At 36.4% G+C, this 21,028-nt stretch overlaps 2 protein-coding genes across 4 annotated transcripts; one reads left to right on the plus strand and one right to left on the minus strand.

The window, feature by feature from the left end:
• The first annotated feature begins 134 nt into the window (after positions 1-134).
• On the plus strand, positions 135-6,580 carry LOC143737350 (uncharacterized protein HI_0077). 2 transcript variants are annotated; one of them, XM_077228657.1, is made up of 12 exons: positions 135-332; positions 653-741; positions 1,276-1,394; positions 1,782-1,884; positions 1,965-2,053; positions 2,182-2,331; positions 2,431-2,598; positions 2,683-2,752; positions 2,846-2,924; positions 3,001-3,154; positions 4,069-4,173; positions 4,306-6,580. In XM_077228657.1, the coding sequence occupies exons 1-12, from the start codon at positions 226-228 to the stop codon at positions 4,351-4,353; spliced, it is 1,281 nt and encodes a 426-aa protein (XP_077084772.1). In that variant the 5' UTR covers positions 135-225; the 3' UTR covers positions 4,354-6,580. The 2 variants fall into 2 exon arrangements, with proteins under 2 accessions (XP_077084772.1, XP_077084773.1); XM_077228658.1 differs by lacking the exon at positions 653-741 and having other exon boundaries at positions 166-332.
• Positions 5,596-17,146, minus strand: spi1b (Spi-1 proto-oncogene b). 2 transcript variants are annotated; one of them, XM_077228659.1, is made up of 6 exons: positions 16,776-17,146; positions 16,193-16,285; positions 16,015-16,093; positions 13,641-13,834; positions 10,877-11,045; positions 5,596-6,422 (listed from the first exon to the last, which is right to left on the minus strand). In XM_077228659.1, the coding sequence occupies exons 1-6, from the start codon at positions 16,815-16,817 to the stop codon at positions 6,109-6,111; spliced, it is 891 nt and encodes a 296-aa protein (XP_077084774.1). In that variant the 5' UTR covers positions 16,818-17,146; the 3' UTR covers positions 5,596-6,108. The 2 variants fall into 2 exon arrangements, with proteins under 2 accessions (XP_077084774.1, XP_077084775.1); XM_077228660.1 differs by lacking the exon at positions 16,193-16,285.
• Between the last annotated feature and the right edge of the window lie 3,882 nt (positions 17,147-21,028).

Here is a 21,028-nt window from a genome sequence, read left to right on the forward strand (position 1 = left end):
GTGATGAGATATACCTTTGCGCCAGTATTTTATATTTGATAATTACAACGGTTTTTAATAAACTTGCTTCAAAAATAAACAAATTTAAAGACATAAATAAACCTATAACCTAAACTTTTATTCTGAAATAAGTCGCACCCGGAAGTGTAACAAACATTTTCCCCAGTGTTTTTAATAGCCACATGGATCCTGATCAGTAGTGGAAGAGTAATAAAGGGTTTTTGAATGGATCACTTCGAAAAGGATTTAGTTGATGCGCTTAAAGACATTGTCACGGCTGGAAACTGGCAGTGTGTGGGAGACAAATCTAAAGTTAAGTCACCATGCACGAAGTAAGTGCATGTCATTGTATAAATACTCACACTCAAATGCTCGTGGGCGTTTCTAAAAAAAAGTGAATCTACATATGTGACAAATGAATATGTTTTGAATAACTGTTATAATAAAAAATAATTCACATTACATTTCATTAATTTATTATTGTGAATTCAATAATTCGTCTTAAATTAGAAAAAGGCAACATGTGTCCAAAAGAGACACAATGCATGTATTAAAAATAATTAAAATAAGTGTATATTTATATTCTCCCTGCGTATAATATTTTATATACCCTTTTTTTTTTTTTTTTAAATGTTATAAAAATATTTTTAAGGTTTTACTCTGATGATGGAGAGCATATAGTCCTGATTCATACAGAGGATGATAAATTCTGGGCTATGGATTCATCTTGCCCACATGAAGGTTAGTTGTAACTCTAAAGAACTTCAGTGCATTATGCATTGGTCAAGACAAGTGTTTTTTTTATTTATTCAGAGTCAGACAGACTGGTTTTGGTTTTGGATTCAATTTGGTGTCAATTACAACTACGTTACTTTTATGTTTTTGACAAATTCCATATGCGTATATGGTTATTCTTGAATAGCAGTTTTTTTTGTGCCCTCCCATACAAAACAATGTTACGCAAAACTTGATATTGTTGACTGGTGTCTCTTTGTTCCTTTCTTACCTCTTGGCCTTCTTTTTGCTTCCCTCAAATGCCTTGTCTGCACAGAGAGTTTTTAGAGAATTTTTCTAGATGGATGTTTTATGTAACTTCCACTTTCTAGTTGAACAATTGGTGCCCACACAGGTCCATCTCAAATATCAAAATATTTTCTGACATAAAAAAGTTACAAATTAATTATGAATCCCTGTGAAAATATCACAGAGATCTGCAATACAGTAAAATGAGAGAATTGTTCTAGGATCCGAATATCATGATCTCTTGCTCAACAGGGGGCCCACTTGAGCAAGGTGATATTGAGGATCTGGGCAATGGGAAACAGGCATTGATTTGCCCATGGCATTACTTCGATTTCAGCCTTGAAACTGGTTCCTCTTCCTCTGGACTACAGGCAAGTTGTTATGATGGGCCATGTTAAAGAGATATTTCATAAAATGAAAATTCTGTCATGATTTACTCCCCCTGATGTCATTCCAAACCTGTATGACTTTCTTCCGTGATACATAAAACAAGATATTTTGGAAATGTGTTGTAGTTTTTGTTGTTTTTGTCTTTGTCCATACAATGGAAGTCAATTGTCAGAAATTATTTGGTTACCAACATTCTTCAAAATATCTTCTTTTGTGTTCTGCAGAACAAAGAAAGTAATACAGGTTTGGAACAACATTAGGGTGAGTAAATCTTGACAGAATTTTAATTTGTGGATAAAATATATCAATATAATGTATAGTGATAAACTTGCAAGTGTTCTTGATATTTCTCATATTATTGTAACTAGAACCAGGTGTATGATGTCAGAGTACTGGATGGAAAAGTGTATATAAATACTCAGAGCACACTGTCCCTCTGTCCCATCCCAGTGACAAAGATAACCCACAATGGTGAGGAATGGAAGAACTTGTATATATTAATTGTGAATATGATATGTTGTAGTACACAAAACGTGCTGTATTCCTTGCAGACATTTTGCCCATGGAATTAAACTCCTCAGAAAACACTCTTTGCGCGTGGGCCACCAAAATCCTTCACACCCCAGCCCCACAGGAAAAGGTTTGGAAATGTCCTTTAACAATTAGTAATTGACTAAACTGAATCCCTCATCACAGTGCTGCTTTATTTGATTGCGCAACAGAGATCATCATATGACTTCTGCTTGTTTGTGTTTCTGTGACATGTAGGTTTCATTGACCAAGATGGTGCTAGAGAACTGGAACAGCGGGAAAATAACAGAAACTGGAGAGGCCAGTCCTCCTGCACATCCCTACAGAAAAGACAATCTGACTGTTGTGGAGCCTGGAAAAATTAAACGGGGCAAAGGCGGCACACTGGTAAACTTTATTCCTTTTAGACTCTTCTTTCCTTTTAGAGTTTCAACTCTTCAACTTTCAACAGAAAGTTGATTAAAGAATAATTGTTTGTTCCATCAGGCGAGTAGGATTGCCTTACTGCACTCACTTGCTAACATAGAGCAGTGGGCAATAGACCTGTCCTGGGATGTGATAGCAAGATTCTCCACATTTAGACTGAGCACTGGAGAGCCATTACCTCGCCAGTTCTTTGATGACTTTGTCAAAGTAGCAGGAGATGAAGCCAAGGTTTGAATGTTGACGTCTTTAATTTATTTAGGCAAAATGCTAAGTAATTAATTCACATTAATCTGGTATAACCTTCTCCTGCAGCATTATCAGTTACTAGAGCAAAGGATTATGGAACTTGGCAGCTTCTTTGGTGCTTTACCAGTACACAATGGTCAGTGTTTTCATGTGTTTGTCTTTTTGACTTATTTCACTTAGCATAAGTGATGTTAGAGATTCAATATCTATCACTTTTCTTTTCAAAAAGGTTTATGGCAGTCAGCAACCGATACATCTCATGACATTTTGGCAAGGCTAGCTATAGTGCACATGGTCCATGAGGCAAGGTAAAACACATCTCATGTCTGTTAGTATCTGTTATTTTCACATACATATGTACTTATTTTCATTATTTTTACACAGAGGTTTAGATGTGCACCCTCAGACTCTGTCCCGCTTCGCCTCTCAGGGAGACACAAGCTCAGTGGAGGTGTTGGAGGTGATTTATGCTGATGAGATCACGCATGTGGCTGCTGGGCTGAGATGGTTCACATACATCTGCTCACATGAAGGACGGGTAAGAGATCTAACAGCTCAGATTTCTTATTTTAACCATGGAACTGTTACGATACAATTAAAATGGTTGGCTGACATTTGCCTGTAAATGACAGTCTGAGAGCGAATGATTTGATCTTAACATCATATTCATGATATTTTTTAAAACACACCCTTACTGATGCAGATGATGCTTTTGAGATGTACAGCTGTTCAGTCATGACAACTCTCAGGATAGTTTGTAAAACGTTTTTATTAATGTAAATAGAATGTACACAGATTTGGTCTTGGCAGACTAGATCTGCTACGCTGCTGCTGGAGCTATGGTTGCTGCTGCAGTGCAAGTACGACTTGCTTCTACTAAATTGTTTGGAACATAAAATGAAAGGAAACATGCTGCTGCTAGAGAGAGGGAGACCCCCATAGCAGATCTAGGCAGGTGGTGCTGGGGGAGGCAGAGGGCTAGAATGAGAATTTGCATAGTGCACAGATATTATATAGGGAAACTGTGATGGCTACGTGAAATAGATTGGCTGGCTGGGCCACATTACATTAAATGAACCAATCAGAACGTGACGATAGTTTCATGGCTGAACTATTCAACTGTTTGAGCAAAGTATGTGTCTGCTCCCAAATGTGTATTAGTTTTATAAGGTTATTTTGTCATTTAGCTTTGGAGTCTGATAGCCCCTCCCCCTCTGCTACGTAATTAGAGCTGCAACGGTTCAGTGTATGAAGTGTCTAAAATTCCACACTTGTTTTTGTTTTTTTCAGGTAATTACGTGCATCATCTAGTCTTTTTTATTTGGAATTTTCAGTGTGAACACTACTCACACTATTTATACAACAAAACTTCATTGAATTATGCACAAGTGTACAAATTGGGATGTACCTTGTGTCTTTATCCTAGCTTGAGAGCTGCTTTTCATATTTCAGGATTCCTTGAATACGTTCCATGAATTGGTGAAGCTGCATTTCAAAGGGTTTTTGAAGCCTCCGTTCAACACAGAAGGAAGGAAGACAGCAGGAATGACAGAAGAGGTATACTTACCATTGTTGGATTTCTCAAGAGTGGTACTTTTTTTACTGTATAACTTAAAGAAAATTCTAAGCTTTGATGATGTTGCTTTTTATTATGCAAGTTTTTGTAATGATCCCCCTCTTTACCTACAGTGGTATGTTCCTCTTGTGAAACCCTCCAGCTTACAGAAGACCGCCTGATTGGACTTATTTTTATTCAGAAAGAAACGCTGCTTTGCATCCTGAAAAAAGGGATTCTGAATGGAGAGTGTGTTTGCATGATTTCAGATGCAGCCTAAGGGGAAAAATATCATAGAATGGATATGTGAATCCAGGAATATTTGCATAAATTTTTTTCACAGTAACCACTGTTTATAGGTTTCTTTAATTATTGTGTAAGACATTAAATTTAATCGATGAATTTTAATTTGATGGGTTTCATTTACATATATTATTTTAGTAGTTCAGTGGTCTTACTGAAGGGGGCGCTGAGAGGTTGTTTTGCTCAGTTGAGGTTTTGAGGTACCGTACCGTACTGCTCAGTGGAAACGAGCCATAAGTGTTGTATTTAACTGGTGGTTCTAAGTAGTTAATCATCTTTTGAAGATATAACACTTATACTTATGTAATTTAATAATTCTTATATCATCATTTAATAACTTAATCCAAATGCTGAAAAGCAGGAATTCAAAAACAACTGAAACGGCACAAGAGATATATAAACAATCAATTTGAGACAGAACTCTTAATAACTTGGATTAAGTTTAAAACAAAGTCAGCATACTGTTGAAAGAATGTCTGATAAAGGCATGTAGCTTGAAATTTCATGTTTTTAGGTGAGAGTACCATTAAAAATTCCTTTGGGAAAAACAGTGCGCAAACTTCAATTTAATCCAAGTCAATAATGCCCAGCTTCACAAAACACAGTTTAAGACTAGTCCCGGACTAAAATGCATGTTTGAGCTTGTCATAGCCTTGTGTTTTCTTGCAACTTGCACTGACATCTTAAAATATGTCAGTCAGTTCCATAGTTTTGTCTCAAGATTTTCATAAGTAATGTTTTTTATAGACACATTTATAAAAGCTACCCAAATGTCCTAATTGAATTAAGGCCTAGTAATGGCTTAATCTAATCCCTGTCTGTGAAGCCAGGCCTAAGAGTTCTGTCTCAAAGGGTAAATTAATTGTCACTCCATGTGACGACAGATCTATCTGCTTAGATAGATATGTACTTAGCATACAATTTAAAGTCTTTTTAAAAAGTCTTAAGCCATTTTTATACATTGGGTCTGTTCGCTGTTCTCTCAAAATTTCCCACAGTTCTTAGGATTTATTTTTAAGGTAATATTTAAACAATTGCAATGAGTCATTACACTGCTGAGAAATTACCCTGAAATATGATACAGCTTTCTGAACAAATGATTCACAGCAATGTCGACAATGTTTATTTATTTAGTTTTTATAAAGATTTTTATTTTTCGTCAGATTAAATGTGATCTTGAGAGAAAGACAGTACAAACATGAGCAGAGAATGTGTCTGTTTGTGTGTTACCGAGACGTGACAAGAGTTTTCCGTGCTGCGTGAGCCTGTCTCATTGTTTTTCACTTCTGCTTTTTGTATTTTTGTGATTTTTTTCCATCATGTGTGGTGGTAAAGTTTGCAACTGTCTTTACTAATTTTTCACTGTATCTGCTCTTTTAAATGTGTGCTCTCCCCATATATATACACTGTACAGACGTCTGTAAATGTTGGTCCTGCAGCACAAAAACCATTGACATTTTTCTAAATTAATGCAAAGGTGAAGGAATAAGGAATAGAAATTAAAATCGTTGAGTTTTAAACCATAGGGTCATCACTATGGTAAAAGTTCAGGTCCAGTCATTTTCTGTTTTCACAGAAGAAAAAGGTTCTCTCTTGTTTTCCCCAAGTCTTTTTCACACATTTTTGGCACAAGTTTACATGTAAATCTTCCTTTCTGTGTGACTCTTCCCAAGTACCTCTCCACTGAACTGGTAGGTGAGCTTTTTCTTGATCTTCTTGACTTCTCCCGTCTTGCCATAGTTTCTCAGTGCCCTTGCCATCTTCTGGTAGGTCATCTTCTTGCGATTTCCTTTCTGTATGCCCCAGCGGTTTGCTAAAGCCTCTTTGTGCTTGGAAGAGAATTGGAATGATCCTTTTTCTCTGTCCACCCACCAGATGCTGTCCTTCATATCACCATTTCGCAGAAGGTCAAGCAGGAACTGATACAAGCGAATTTTCTTCTTATTACCTTGAAAAACAAAGGAAATCAACCTACACTCTTAAAAATAGAGGTTCTTTATTTGCATCAATGATTCTAGGAAGAACTTTTAACATTCGTAGAACCTTTCCATTGTATAAAAGGTTATTTGAAAAAGGTTATTAAATTGTGTTTACATTATGAAAAAATTGTTCTTTTAATAACTGTTGTCTGAATGGTTCTCTGCAAAAAATATATATTTTATATTGGGCTGGGTAAAAAAAATACCGGTTTCATCAATTCTCATTTTTACGAAACGATATCGATCGTTAAATCCCAATAATCGATTAGTCTATCCTGTTTTCAGTTGATGAATGAACGGAACATTATAGCGCGCCGCCATATGGCGCTTTTCCAGTGCATGGTACGGCTCAGTACAGTTCGGTTCGGGTCGCTTCGCTTTTCCACTGCGTGGTACGACTCGGCCCGGCGTGGCACGGCTCGGTTCGCTTTAGCTCGGTTGCTTTTCCACTGCAGTTAGTACCGCTTCAAAGTGGGTGGGATTATGACTGAACGTTATAGTTTATCCGCTCCTCGGCTACCAACAAGAGGGACGTCTGCGCTTCTCGTCCACAGACCACGATTCAGCCATTTCTTTTTTGGAACTTTTTTTTCTTCAAGCAAGTAGTTTTAAAACAGGTGCTACGAGATATATCCAGCTGCAGACCCGCAGCACCACCAGTTTCAGAACCCCAGTGCCAGAACCCCAGCGCCAGAACCGGAAGTGAGGGAGGGGCGGAATTATTTACAATGACACAAGAATGGTTATTTTTGCAAGTATTTAAAAATATTAAAAATTGTTGCACCTTTTAAATAATATTTAGGGTATGTTTTTATTACACAGTGAGGCACTGCTCGTTGTATGAACTACAACTGGTATGTGACAAATAAAGAGCAAGACAGTGCTCGTGTTGTTTGAAGACGTGAGAGTGCGCGCGCGCGGCCGGGGCTCTCTCTCTCTCTGCTCGTTAAGCGCCCTGTCATGCGCAGCAGTCATTCTATTCCGCCAAAAAGCGGACGATCTGACGGGTTTTAGAAGATTTAATACAACCTGAAACTAAAAAACAGACCCGACCTCTATTTGAGACCGGACTTATATTTACCCAGACCTGCAGCCACACCGGCCGTGTAAAGAGACAATCGTCTATTTGGGACTCGGCTATTATTTGAAGTACGGTACATTTTTATGGTTTCTTTTAAAACAATGCCGGATTTTCTCTCTCTTTTTAGATTTTTGACATTATTTTACATAAAGAAAAATGCATGCTGCACATGTTCTTGTGAAATAAAGTATATTTTATATAAAATGACCATAAGTTTCAAGCATTATTTTCACGATCAGGAAGTAACTCTCATAATACAATAAAACGGATAACTATATAGAATTATATTACACAAAATCAATGTTTTAAATGCTTATTGTACTATACCTTAATGTATCATTATAATAAGTATAAAGTATGACATTTCGTGTGTAATAATGACGTTTCGTGTCTAAGCAAATTACGCTCCAAAACGTTAGGTGGCGTTACTCGGTTTAGAACGTAAGCTCCGCCCCTCACTTCCGGCCCTGGCGCTAGAACGTAAGCTCCGCCCCTTACTTCCGGTTCTGGCGCTGGGGTTCTGAAAGCGTGATTTTTTTTCCCAAACCACTTCAGCGGAAATCCCGCCCTGCAGCCGATTCTAAAGTTTTCATTGGTCATGTCAATCACTGTACTGATTGCCTACACCAAACACTGATCCCTAAACCTACCCGTCACTGTAACCTAAACCAATGAAATCGGCTGCAGGGCGGGATTTCCGCTGAAGTGGTTTGGGAAAAAAAATCACGCGTTCTGAAACTGGTGGTGCTGCGGGTCTGCAGCTGGATACTATTGGGTGCTACAGCAGTGGCTGTTACTGGCTATTTAAATCTAGCGGGTTTGATGTCTCGCAAATACAATGACGCTGGTAGTGACGATTCTGTCTGTCTGACCAATCAGTGATCTACAGTGCTTCCACGTCACATTTTAGTATCGGTACGGTCATCTCTATATGATGTCTATGGGTACGATACGCTTGGAACCTCAACAGAGGTGGTACCATTTAAAGCGAGCCGTACCGTACTGTACCATGCAATGGAAAAGCGCCACAAGTGAGTCGTACCGAGCCGAGCCGTAACGTACCATGCAGTGGAAAAGCGACAAAGCGTGCCGTACCGAACCGTACTGTACCGTACTGTACCATGCAGTGGAAAAGCGCCAAAAGACATCATGATGTCTGTGCGCGCCGCCGCCTCCCATCCAATTAGTCGCAATAAGCTTCGTTGCTTTTGATTTGAAACTAAGTCTCAGATTTCAAATTCTGTATATTTTAGATGAAAAAATGCCGTTTACGGTGGCGTGACAGATCGCTGCCTGTAAACACCTCAGTTCAAGTGAAGCGGAAAGCGTGAACTGATCATCTCTTCCGCTTTAATACCGGACCAGTTAACTTACAGCGCGAAATAAACATCTGAAGGTAGGCCTACAACTTACCGAAAACCGTCAGATGTCATTAAAACAGCTTGCAAACAATGTCATGTCATGTAACGTCACATTTACCTCCGGAAAACAAATTTAGTCACCATAACCACGTTAGTCAGCTAGAAAAATTAACTCTAGAGAGGAGCATTTTGCTAAATATAGGCCTATGTTGGGCCTAACGTTACCATATTACATTATAATTTTTTTATGTTCTTCAATCCGGCAAGTAGAAATACGCCTAATGTAAATTTAAAGTTAGTAGGTCTATTATAACTTAAAAACTTCCTTGAGTGTATTTTGTGTTTGTAAATCAGTTTTAACATTTTGCCCTTATATTATAGTAATGTAGGCCTATAGCTACCAGGGCTGAACATTTGAAAGAACGCGTTTTCTACCCCGTGTTTTAGGCTAATCTTTGAAATCGGTCAACCATGTGCACACATTTCTTGTTTTACCAGTAAGCCTAACTTATATGATAAATAGCCAGCCTATAATAAATCAGAAAACAATGAGGTAGTGCTTAGCCAATGGGTTAACATTCTCTTGATTTGTGCTTAAAGGTGACCCTAGACCACAAAACCAGTCACATGGGTAAAACATTTTTTTATTGAGATTCATACATCACATGAAAGCTGAATAAATACGCTTTCTATTAATGTAAGGTTTGTTTGGATAGGACAATATTTCGCCGAGATACAACTATCTGGAATCTGAGGGTGCAAAAAAATCAAAACATTGAGAAAATCACCTTTAAAGTTGTCCAGTATGTTCGCGATTGTGCTGCATTCACTCACAAAATAAATGTTTTATATATTTACGGTAGGAAATTTCCGAAATATACTCATTGAACATGATATTTACTTTATATCCTAATGATTTTTGGCATAAAATAACTTTTAACCCAAACCCATAAATTTTGACCCATACATTGTTGGCTATTGCCACAAATTTAGCCTACCCCTGCTACTTGTGACTGGTTTTGCGATCCAGGGTCACATAGGTGAAAGTGCAGTAAAACTGATTAAATGTAAAAATACATTTTTCAAATGACAACAATTGTTATGATTATAATTTTGCAAAATAATGATCAATTTAACCATTAACTATATAGAATGACTAATGCTATGTGACTGATGACTAAAATGTGACTAAGTTTTCATTGGCAAAAACTAAACTAAAATGCTCAGGCTAAAACTTGACCAAACAAAAACAGGACAAGGGTGACTAAATATGATAAAAACTAAAAAGTACATTTGATACAGGACTAAGACTAAAAAAATAGCTGACAAAATGAACACTAATGGAAAGGCACACTGCATCTGCTAGACTAAAAGGTAGTGTAGGGGTCTACAGTTAACGGGATGTTGTAGCGGCCTACTCCTTTAATTTAGAGTGTGTGCTGAACACTATTGAGAATATTGCACTGAAGCTTGACTTAACAAAATTAAATCGCAAATCAAATTGCAATATCTGTCGGAAAAGTTGCAATTAGATATTTTCCCCAAATTGCACATCCCTAGCACCAACTGACTCTCCATGTATAGTTTACAGCATTAGTTGAGAGATTTTTTTTTTTTCCTTAAGAAAATTTGATGTACTGTACCTAATATATATATATCCAAAATAATTGATTATCTAATTGAATCAAATCTGAAACGAAACGCAAACTTGTGAATCAAAATCGTATTGAATTGTGAAATTTGTGTCAATACCCAGCCCTACTTTTATGACATCGCTATGAAACCCCATTTTAAACCTACATCTAGTGTACATCTAGAAGATTGCTACAGTCAACAGTTAATGACAATACTGTTTTAATTTCAGCAGTTGGCTTGGGTTTGCATTGCTTATCCGCTTGCCATATTTAAGGCAAGTTGCCATAGATCATTATTGTTGTGTTCATGTCAGTGAAGTGAAATTTGTCTTTGCCTTTGTCCTTACCATGTTCTCCTCCTGTTGTTGAAGTAATGTGGTCTCTCATACACTCCTCATCAGACACCTCTAACGGAGGACTGCGACTGCCGGGGTCATCGTCATCTGAGCTGCGCTGGAGAGGAGAGGGCTGTACACTGTGAGGGTAACACACTGATGGCCGTGGCAAATATGTCATCTGTGAAGACATAAAGTACATACTTATCAGAGATCACACACACACAAAAGAAAGATTCCCATTAGAATCAACTAATTTATACTACAGTTATTTAGAAAACATACTGGTGCTGTAAAGAACCCAGGAACCAATAAGAACATGTAAAACTTAGTAAAGCACGTTTCATCTGAAATACATAGCTAACTCCAGAACTCTATACAGCAAGTAGTTCTTGAAAAGAGCAATTTAAGAATCTTTATTATGAAGGGTGGTGCTAAATTCACATGCAGTTGAATGGCACAAATAATATGAGCTATACAGTATGTGGAAACCACGTTTGTGCAATCAGGTGGTCTGAAATGTGTCGTTTGGAGATTTCAGCCTTGTTCAACATTAAGAAAGAGGAACTTTACGTTTAATGCTGATATAAAAGTGCAGTGAAACTTCAAGCTGCAGAATATGATGCAATTGAACTCAGAATATTTTGTATATTTCTTTACAGTAAGGACATGTATAAAAAAGTATGGATGTACTGTATGTATTATATATATTAAAGAAAGGAAATGTTATGAGAGATCTGAAAGGTTTTTCAGTTAAACCGCTTCAGTGTAAGAAGCCCTTACAAAAACCCAAAGTGTCAAGGATCATAGCAGTCTCATGCGATTTCACACACAGTGCTGGGGTTGCAGTTTCTTGTGACATGACAGTTGCAGAGTCTGATGACTTGAGGAGAGTGTCCTCAAAAACACATGACAGTCATCCAATATTTAGAAATTTCCAGTATTTTCATAGGGAACATTTGTACTATTTCTTTGTGCATTTGTTATACTGTACCTTTTTTTGTACAGGGCCAGAGACTGCAGTTGGAATTGTGGTTGTTTTGCATTTAGGCCCTGAAAATACTTATATAAAAAATAAGAATATTCCTTACATTTCTGCTCTTTTCAGCACGATAGAGTGATACTTGTCTTCTCTGCCAAGAAAGCCGCATTTCTTTTCTCAAAGATTTAAATTTAAGTCATTGCTTAAATTTAAAACATTGTGAGATGTAAATAACTAATCGTCAGATTAAATTACCATGGCAAGCACACTATCCACCAAAATAACAGTTACTTAGCTAAAATGAGTAATGAGTACACTGTTTAAAGGAGATCTCATGTATTATGGTTTTAGTAGTGACAATAACTGTAGTAACTTTTATTATGGCGGAAACTATGGTTACCATGGTAAGTTATTGTAAAGGGTAGAATGCAGTCTAGATTTACAATATGTATGGCTACATAAGACAAGTAAAAAAAAATCAATGTTGATAATAATAATAAAAGTTTCATGAGCCCAAATCATCATATTAGAATGAAGGAGCATGTGACACTGAAGACTGGAGTAATGATGCTGAAAATTCAGCTTTGCCGTCATAGGAATAATAATTTTAAAAAGTTATTTAAATTGTACCAATATTGCAAAATGTTGTTTTACTGTGTTTTTTTTATTTTTATTAAATAAATGCAGCCTTGGTGGGCAAAAGAGAAAATCATTTAAAAAATCTTACTGGCCGAAAACTTTTAAACGGTACATGATCAGAAAAATTTCATGTTATTATAAACTGAGCTGAAAACCAGAACTTTTTTTCTTCAAGCATCATGCGCCTTTCAGTGAGACTAAGCTAGTGTGACAGGCAGTATATCAGTCCGTGGTGGACGGATCTCTGCTTCCTCCTACAAGGACGTCTAGAAAGGAAAAGCTCTCTTTTGTGATAGGCTTTATGGTTAGATTCTGGGGTCCAACCAAAGGAAGGGAAATCAATCACTGCATTATTTATAACAGATTTTAAATGATCTCTTTCAAGAGGGGATCTTTGATTTTCCACCCACAAAGGAGTCATTGATGAATATTCAAGACGTATATCCTCTTTTTGTTCAAATATCACCTACACCAAAAGGGCAAGCAAACTTTTTTTTTTTTATCCAAAGTGATGTAAAAAGTCTCTAGAATGTAGCTATTTTCTAATAAACTGCCCAAAAGAGGCTAATAAACTAATGAATTACAACATGGTTCCTGTATACATGCTAACATCAAATGTTTGTTTTTTGTGTTTGCAAAGTGTTCCAGCTCAGTTTTTTTAAGCTCTAACATTTGTGCACTTGTGTGTTTGTGTCACGATAAAGAGCGGTTTTGTTTGTGTAAGTGGGGATATTCTGTGTAATGGCAGTTGATGAGTGTGCAGACTGCAGTTACGGTGACACTGTTGAGTTTTGGTCAGGATAAGGCTTAGTTGAGCAATAGCTTGGGCACAGATGCTTTCTACAACCGCCTAACCTGTATCTACACCCACTTGTATCGCAAAGCACAGGTGAAACTTAAGGAAAGTTTCAAAAGTTACTAAACCCATTGTTAGAGACACAGGCAGAATCTCTCCGAAAGATTTCTCTGTTCCTAAATGTATTGAACAAAATGGTTACTTCTCGTCACCAATAATGTGACCAAAGCTCACAAAGAACTTGTGTGAGGACAGGGCATCAAAACAGGGCATGTCAGGTACAAAGAAGAGCTCTCACACATAAAATGATAGTTAAAGATTTTAAATATGAGGTGTTTTACAGGTAATGCAGATCTCACCTGTGGAGGGGGCAGGGTGAGGTGATGCCCGGTCAGGCCTGGGTCAATAAAATGACCAGACTCAACATCTGGGAAGCGATGCACATTCGAGGCATGTAGTGGCGGCACGCTCTGTAGCTCTGTGAAGTGGCTCTCTGGCAAGTTCTCGAAATCCACTGGATTGACATGATGTGAATTATAATCCCATGCATGATCTAGACAAGGACAATGAAGTTGAAACAGAAGGTCAGTAGAAAGCATAGTTTAACAACCGAAGGAAATGTGACAATACGTCACATGCTTTGTGTAAGCTAGTACAAGCAACTGATAAATCATCTATGTCAGGTTATTCTGTCTGCCAATTCAATCGTATGCAAGAAATTACATTTACTTTCTCACTGCACTGGGACTATGAGTGTCACTCTGTTTCCTGTTCACACCACCATTTCCTTTGCTGTTTTTGAATAGCATGGTGTTGTTGTTGTTTTAATGCCGTTGTATTTAACGGTTAGATCTCTAAATGGAAGATTTAAATATGAGTGATCAAATTGATCAGATTTTTCTGTTTTGGTGTTTTTTATCACATAGAAACAGAGAAAATAATCTACAGTATGTACAATTATTTATTTAATTATCCATTATTGTCCAAACAAAATCATTCTAAGGAATCTAATTTCACTGAACTTCAATCCCACTAGTGTTCATAAATTACATTTATTACATTTTCTGGAGAAACATGTATGTGCACATTCCTCCACTGATCAGAAATATATTTTACATAAATACGTCTTGTGGGGAAAAGAGGGGGGAAATGTCCTCTGCATTTCTCCACTGCCGTATAACGAAACTCAAAACTGTTTTCAGTTTCTGTTATTTAACTTTTATCGAAAATCAGCACATAGCTGTCTGATGACAGAGCTGACTAAAAAATACAAATGTCTAACCAAAGGTCACTATAAACGGTACCACATTCCTACACAGTAACAAAATGCAATCTCCGTCCTCAACCTCAAAGACAGAAACTGCTGCTACAGTTTAGCACCCACTTTTAGACGCTTACATAGCTAAATTGCAATATTGTCTCATTTTGGACAGAAACCCTTGGGGATATTTGTCGTTCTACGTCTGTAGTTTTCTTGCCTGTCAGAACGAGGCATCTGTTTCCTGCTTTGTGCTAGGTCACTCGCCCGGTTCCACTCGCTCGCTCTCCTAACGTCCCCCTTACAGTTCAGGCCCAGCTGCCCTGGGTGTGATTTTGATCCGTTAGCTCAATATAAAAAGGTGCTGTTTAAACATGGGCCTCTCTAGGTGTTAAAACACTTAAGTGTTTTATTAGCAGCGGCTTTAGTCAGTAATATATAATAAAACAGATCATACGTAAGAAGACATCTTCTGTAATGCAGCCCATTCAGTCAAAGCACTTTGCTTAACTTGGGCTGAAAAGGGGAAAATGAACATTTCCTTACATTACATTACAATAAATTTAGTTGTTCATTCTAAATTAAAATGAATTTTTGGTTTATTAACTTTATGATTTCAATTATAATTTGTAGGCAGATTGTGATTTGACTCTGAATTATGAGTTTATGGTTTTGATTTTTGACTATTGCTTGATTAATTGTTTCTAAATTATTTTTATTCTGGTATCAATTACCTGTTTATAATCATTGACGGGAGTTGCGGCTCTTTTTAGGGAACCGGATCATTTGGCTCAGCTCAGTATAAGAGCCGGCTCTTTCAGCTCCCAAACGGCTCTTTCATTTACTACCACTTCTGGCTTTTTAAATTCAGCAAAATTTAGTAACGTTTGCCCTGTGATTGATATATATATATGCACATTTTTAACTGGAATTACTCAATGTAATTATATTAAACCTTACATTTACATTATCTTTGGTATAATAAAAAAAACATACATGCCTAATGTAAAATCATCAAACACTATAGGCTATTACACATGTGTATTGAACATTTTATTTATATTGAACTATGCAAAATAAAACTATTCAGAGCAATTCATACTTAAAACAGAATATATAACAAATAAGGTTGTTAAACATAGTTAGTAGACCCTGATCGATATGATATTTTTACATTACAATTTCTACATTCTTCGTTTATGTTGTCTATTATTAAAATGCATCCAAATCCTAATTAGTTTGCGTGTGTTACTCATCTTGGGCAGGAGTGGAGGCTGAGAGCCAACAGTTATTAACCTCATTTGAGTGCACATTATTGTATTTTTAACCTTAACTTTGGATAATTCAGTTGCATTATTTTATCATCAGTTTATCAGATATTTGTGGACTGTTTTTAGATTTTATAGAAAAAAAAAGAAAAAAAACCTTCTTATTGTGTAGCTTATAATTTTGGATAACAAAGAATACAAACTCACCATTCTGACCATCATCAATGATATACTGATACTCCATTGGGGGTCGATACATCTCTGATTCAAACATTTCCTCTGTTTGCTGCCAAGCAAATAGATAAGAAACAAAGAGTGACCAGTTTGAATGACTGGAGCCAATACAGAAATAATAATACACTGTACCATATATGAAAAGCCTCACATCTTTGGTTAAAACTGCCCAGTAATCTTTTTGTACAGACGGTGTCTGTGACATCCAGCCAGTCCAGGTTACTCTCTCTCTACTCTCTTCTTTCTACATAGAAATTATGATTATTATACATTTTGAAGATTTTTTTTTTTCATTACATTGATGTTAATCATAGCCTGTTACAATAAACATACATCTACACGTTAGCTACAATTACAGACATTTATTCATTTCACTAATAGAAACATCAGATGTGTAAATGTACATCTGAGTAGCTGAATCTCAATATATTGTTGTTAAGCACGTATGCATCTCGAAACAAACTGTCTTTTTACATGGGAAAAAAAATACACAAACCAAATGTACAAATTATCCTCAACATATTTAGACTGGCGGATATCAAACACTAATATTACAAAAAAGATCCAGCTGTTCAGTCAGCTACTAGTATGTCCACAATGACATATCTTCATAATGCCTTTTGACACGCTGGCAGCAACATAACAAAAAGCGTATTATGTGTATTTTTACGCATCTATCAGAAGCAAGCAGAAGTATCATAATTGGACCATTTAGAGAATAAAAAAATACTCACGGGTGGGATGATGTACCCCTCCATTCTGTACGGATGCAGCATGGATTCCTCGCCGCCTGTCACTCGATCTGCAACTCTGATGCTTTCTCAAGGGCTTTCAAAATTGTCCCTGTACCATTGCTCAACTCTGCTAAATTTCCTCTTAACAAATGAAACCAAAAATCTAACTCATGCACCTTATCACGCAGGGGGCCTCAGAGATCGCCAAGGGCCCAAAAAAGAAGCCAACCAGAGATGCACTGCAAAGGGCAACCTACTCTGACAGTGGCCGTCGAAAAGGGACAGAGTTTCGGTTTGTTACTTCTTTATTTTTGGGGTGTGTGGGTAAGCGTGTGTGCGTATCCGCTGGAGGTTCCTGATTTTAGGGTAATGGCAGGTGGGGATTTTATCTTTGCAGTTAGAATAGGCGTAAAGTGTCACCTCCCCCAATGGCCAATCAGAGACAGCTCAGCTGACCGCTGTTCTTCCTGTCCACCTCCATAGTGCTTGTCGCTCTATTGAAAGTCCTTAATGCCGGATGAAAATACACAGAAAATCGGTGCCATTCTCAGAGTATTAAGCTAAAAGTTTTCTTTTATGTACAAACTTTCCAAGCAATGTACAATTATATATATATATATATATATATATATATATATATATATATATATATATATATATATATATATATATATCGCAAATAAAAATTAAATAAATGGAACAAATGATTGATCCATAAATAAACTAGGAAAAGCTTCTAGTTGGTTGGAGTTTGCGCTTTAGCCTCATCCCGACTGCAGACAGAGAACCTACTAACAGATAAGATGGCTGATTGTGTTGCATGTCCTATCTGAATCAGTACATGCTGGGAGAGGAGATACAACATCCTGAATGACTATGATGAAATAATCTACTGTCTTTATCAAACATTCCATCTGTCTCAAACCATCTCTCTGCCTTTCTCTTGGCCGTGTATATAACAATATCATCAAAAATAATTTGCAGAGGACAAAGTTGTATACATGTTCGTTCATTCATTCATTCATGTGTGCATACAGACAGTTTACCTATACAGTGAATGCTCTGAAAACATCAAAACTAAGTGTTCAGTGGGCTGAATACATCGTATGATGTCATTTACTGTGCTCATCTACTATACCACATGTCTAACTTATCACAAAGCTAAGCTGCAGCAAGAAGATAAAGATTTATTTACAGCATATAACAAAAGATTGTATTTGCATTTATGTCTGTGAGTGTGTGTGCACACTTCTTTTTCTATATAATGGATATTTAATTGCAAAAGAATAAAAAGTACACACAAGAGAGTCAGGCATATGATAAAAACCCTTAGTGATTAGCTTTACGTCTGCATTGTGTTAATGTATCAAGGGATGATCATGTTTACATGTATTAGCTGTCATCAAAACAAAATCCATAACAAACTGATTTACAGAGAAAGTTTTTTTTTACTCAGTTGAAATCTATCAAAATAAAAGACTAAATACTGTGTAGAATGTTTTTATTTAAATATAAATACAGTATTTTGTATTTTGGAAATACACAAAATGCATGTAAAATTGGCCATTCAGTGAACTATCGCTATTGGGCTGCAATCTGTCTGGACCTATTCTGAATGAAAAGAAGATTTTGGTGTATAAAACTGCTTAGAGGCTTTTGTTTTCATTCCACGTACCACCATCAACTTCTCAAAAAGACTGAGTTTAAGGTGTCGTCTGTGTGCCATTTCTAATAATATATATAATTGATATAGTCTTTTTTTTATGGAAATAAGGTTGTTAAGATACCAAAAATTTAGAGACCATTTACTATTTCACCCCTTCCATGTAAAACGCTTTGAGTAGCCATGAAAAGAGCTATATAAATGTAACGAATTATTAATTATTATTACCACAGCAAAAAATAATACTAGGCTAACTAATGTAAGCAATTATTGAAGACAAGTAAACAGTCAGAAATAAAATAAATAAGAATAAAGAAACAAATGGCATGCAATAGGACAAATAAATACAACAAAAAAGAGGCAAATTAAATAAAGAGCACTAAGTAAGAAATACTACAGAAATTTAATAAAATAATACAATTTAAAATAAAACAGTGCATAGTTCTCACTGGATGATTTAAATATAAATTGATTCATATTAAAGTTACAAAAGTTATTAAGTCATGAGCAGCGATTTTGAAGTTCTTTATGTGTATTTAACCATAGCCATACACTGAAAGCTGCCTGTCAGTGTGCGAATAATTTTTTTTATTTTTTATAATGATTGCAATTTTAAAAACTCTTTTTAACATTGAGCACGTCCTGCTCTTTATTACTCATTCACTCATGTTTCTTTATCGCTCTATCATGTCAATAACTCCAGCCCAATAAAAGCTGCATATATTTGCATAGCCTATAGAAAAAGTTAAAAAGATAGTCAATGATTTTATCCCTTAAAACTCATCTTTGATCGCCAAAATGACATATTTAAACATTTTTTCCTCATGAAAATAATTTCTTCAGACCTTAAATAGCTTGAATGTAACTACACCCTTGCTTTATTTAGTATAGGCGAATATTCAAATTAGTCCCCGCCTCCACTAAATAACGAGAGCTTAGAATACCTGATACACTCGGTAAACTTTACTGTAGTAAATGCTACAAAATTGCAAGTGGTAATACTGGTTTAATTCAGCCAAACCAGAAACTGATACAGAAGAAGAAGAGGAAGAGTGAATTACAGGATCGTCTACAAGTCGATGTATCAAAATGGTAATGTGTTTTATGTATCGCTCTCTACACATAGGGCACAACATCAGGGCTCTCGAGACACACGCATTGCAACCCGCTCACACGCCACACCTTGTATTTCTCACGCTGAGGAGTAAGGGAACATGTCCCGCTATACAATTAATGGACGAGACGCAGGCAAACGGAGGGAAGTTCTCTGCCGAGTTCATAGCATCTGTCTCGAGTTATACAGAGTTAAATGCTAGCTACCAGCCAATCAGTAATTAGAATTAGTTGTTTCCGGGTAAATTATGTGTTCCCGCTGCATCGTTCGTTACTAGACAACACGCGCACACACGGAGTGGAAGTTGAAAGAGCACGATCTGATGAATGCGGTTTGCGGACATCTTCATTTATTAAATTTTTTTTAGCATTTTGATTTTACGATTCGTGGACGATATCTCTTGCCTGTGATCAAAGAGAGTGAGAGCTGATGTTGAGGAGTATAGCCAAATTCGTGCTAAATTATTTTTGATGCATTCAAAAACTCTCCAACTGCTTTTAAAGGGGTCATCGGATGCAAAATACACTGTTATATGGTATTTGCAAATAAATGTGTCTTTGCAGTGTGTGGACACAATCACCATGCAATGAAAAAAATCCATTCACTTTTTTTTAATCCTGAAAAAGCCAAAAAGTTGTTGCTCATTATCATTTAAAGAGACATGCACCGAAACGGGTCACTGTGAACAAGGCTGTTTTTGAAGAGGTAAAAAGGGTGTTGTTTTACACAACCATTGAGAAATTTTAACCAAAGGATGTTACAAACTTTACATGAAGACCCAAAAGAATCATACCAACTTGTGGAAAATGGGCATCCGATGACCCCTGTAAAGGTGACTGTTTTGGGTCTTGACATACATGCTCAGGGCAAGTTGTTATGACACAATGTTATGTACATTGAGCACTGATGTTCATTTGGCTTGTTTAGGGTCAAATTTATTTTTATTTTTCAATAAATTTTTATTTTTTAAATATAACTATTTATTTTATTTGGATGAATTTGTCTTTTTATCAGATTGAACAATTGTTATAATTTCCATTTGTGCTGGTCAATTTTGAAGAATAGGCAAAATTGAAGCGAAATTGGTTGGGTCGAGGGACCGCTGCAGCAAATATTTGGGTGGCTCCTCCCCTAAATCTCACTCTAAACTTTTGATAAAACTTGAGAGCCCTGCGACATGGTAATTAATATGATTAGCCTTTTGCTTGACTACGTTATCAAAAAGCTAATAATGTGTTTCTGATGTTACACAAACCATGTTCCCGTTAACAATCTCTGAGTCAGACAGTTATCTTGAAAATCAGCATCCTTAGAAACGCTTTGAACAACTCCGAACGTCAGTGGAGAAAGGCATATAGTTCATTACAACATCGTAATATACTGTACATCATATTTATATATATATAAATCACCCACTATATTGCTAAATGTACCCGATTGTTCATATAAACAGAAAAAATATACTGGTATAACCTG

Source organism: Siphateles boraxobius, unplaced genomic scaffold, assembly GCF_051911475.1.
Source record: "Siphateles boraxobius isolate OS27281-9 unplaced genomic scaffold, OSU_SipBor_1 130, whole genome shotgun sequence".
Lineage (NCBI taxonomy): Eukaryota > Metazoa > Chordata > Actinopteri > Cypriniformes > Leuciscidae > Siphateles > Siphateles boraxobius.

Bases quoted from the DNA above. Each gene is read 5' to 3' on its own strand.
- LOC143737350 (XM_077228657.1), top strand. From the start codon at position 226: ATGGATCACTTCGAAAAGGATTTAGTTGATGCGCTTAAAGACATTGTC. The intron at 2,054-2,181 runs GTTTGGAAATGT...TGTGACATGTAG, and splicing joins CCCCAGCCCCACAGGAAAAG to GTTTCATTGACCAAGATGGT. The intron at 3,155-4,068 runs GTAAGAGATCTA...TTCATATTTCAG, and splicing joins TCTGCTCACATGAAGGACGG to GATTCCTTGAATACGTTCCA.
- spi1b (XM_077228659.1), bottom strand. From the start codon at position 16,817: ATGCTGCATCCGTACAGAATGGAGGGGTACATCATCCCACCC. The intron at 13,835-16,014 runs GTGAGTTTGTAT...GTCCTTGTCTAG, and splicing joins CATTGATGATGGTCAGAATG to ATCATGCATGGGATTATAAT. The intron at 11,046-13,640 runs GTGAGATCTGCA...ATGTCTTCACAG, and splicing joins TCACCCTGCCCCCTCCACAG to ATGACATATTTGCCACGGCC.